This window comes from Perkinsus marinus, assembly GCF_000006405.1.
Source record: "Perkinsus marinus ATCC 50983 genomic scaffold scf_1104296973044, whole genome shotgun sequence".
Taxonomy (NCBI): Eukaryota; Perkinsozoa; order Perkinsida; family Perkinsidae; genus Perkinsus; species Perkinsus marinus.
This window is the reverse complement of record NW_003201546.1, coordinates 1-1,156: the sequence shown is the minus strand read 5'-3', so window position 1 is coordinate 1,156 and position 1,156 is coordinate 1. Positions and strand designations below refer to the sequence as shown.

General features: G+C 49.2%; 1 protein-coding gene across 1 annotated transcript; it reads right to left on the bottom strand.

The window, feature by feature from the left end:
• Positions 1-661: 661 nt before the first annotated feature.
• Positions 662-988, bottom strand: Pmar_PMAR012836 (hypothetical protein; the record flags this gene model as incomplete). The annotated part of the gene is made up of 1 exon (XM_002766350.1): positions 662-988. A coding segment is annotated over one exon (327 nt), but the record flags the coding sequence as incomplete, so codon positions are not given.
• Between the last annotated feature and the right edge of the window lie 168 nt (positions 989-1,156).

The window sequence follows — 1,156 nt, the reverse complement described above, 5'->3', positions numbered from 1 at the left end:
AGACATTAGTAGTTTACAGAATGCTAGAGACCTATGGGAAGGCACTGAGGACGGTCTTCAAGAATCAATAGACAGAGGAAGATTCCTTATGCTTGACGGCTTCAACGATTATTCGCTTCTAACGAGGCCAAGTTACTGTAAGAGCTTTAGAAGCGGATTCTTCCAATGAGAAATTCTGCATCAACGTTGCCGGGTTCCGGGTCATCTGGACCGGATGTTGAGTCAGCCTTACTTCCCTCGGTCAAGCTTTAACCTAGGATTGTACTCTGACTTGAAAGTTTTCAATTGTGTTGCGTATTTCATAATGATAAATGACAGGAGTTCAACCCCCTATTTAACAGCCTTCATGTGTATAACATGTCGGTTGTCTGGCTGTTTTTTTGGTTTGTTTTTGAAGGAATACCAAAACGCTTGAGCCTTCTCTACTGTCATCTTTATACAGGCCCGATGGATGAGGCTTAGTCGGGACTGTAGGAGTTGGGGTAGTAGGAAGAGGAGTTGTCGGCGGCGGCCGAGTGGGAATACCACGGAGCTGGAACCTCCATTCTGTTATAAACGTCCCGTGGGTGGTAATCTCGCTCATGGGAACGCCTTGCTCCGAGGAAACGAACAGCTGTTGGAATGTATCGCCGTTGATATTAGAGTCACGACAGTTGTCCACTTGTGTCGTGAAATCTGTTTCGCTGAAGTCGGGTCCCACGTAGAGCTTATCGTCGATATAGTGTCCCTCATGATTGCGAACACGGCCAACGTGATAGGGAATGTTCTGAACAGAAGCAGTGCAGCTACCGAGCTTGATAGTCAAACTCATCAGAAGCAGGTTCTCGTAGAACTCGATAGTGCTAACAGAGTCTGAACGTTCGTTACTCTCGTAGGTCCCCACAGGGTGGGTCCCATGTGCTGGAGTAGCAGGAGATCGATTCGGGTAGGCCGGGGGTTGAGGGGGAGCACCAATAAGACCAAAAACCCAGTCTTCACCACCAGCCATAGAAGCCGTCACCTCATTCATCGAGCCGCCTTCCGAAGATGCACGGAGACGTCGGAATTGGACACTTCTCACAACCGCGTCATTACAGCTGTCAAGCTTCGTCGCGAAGTTCGTGGAGCTGTAGTCGGGGACGATCCAGAGTTGGCCATTAGAGCCAGGGATCGGAGT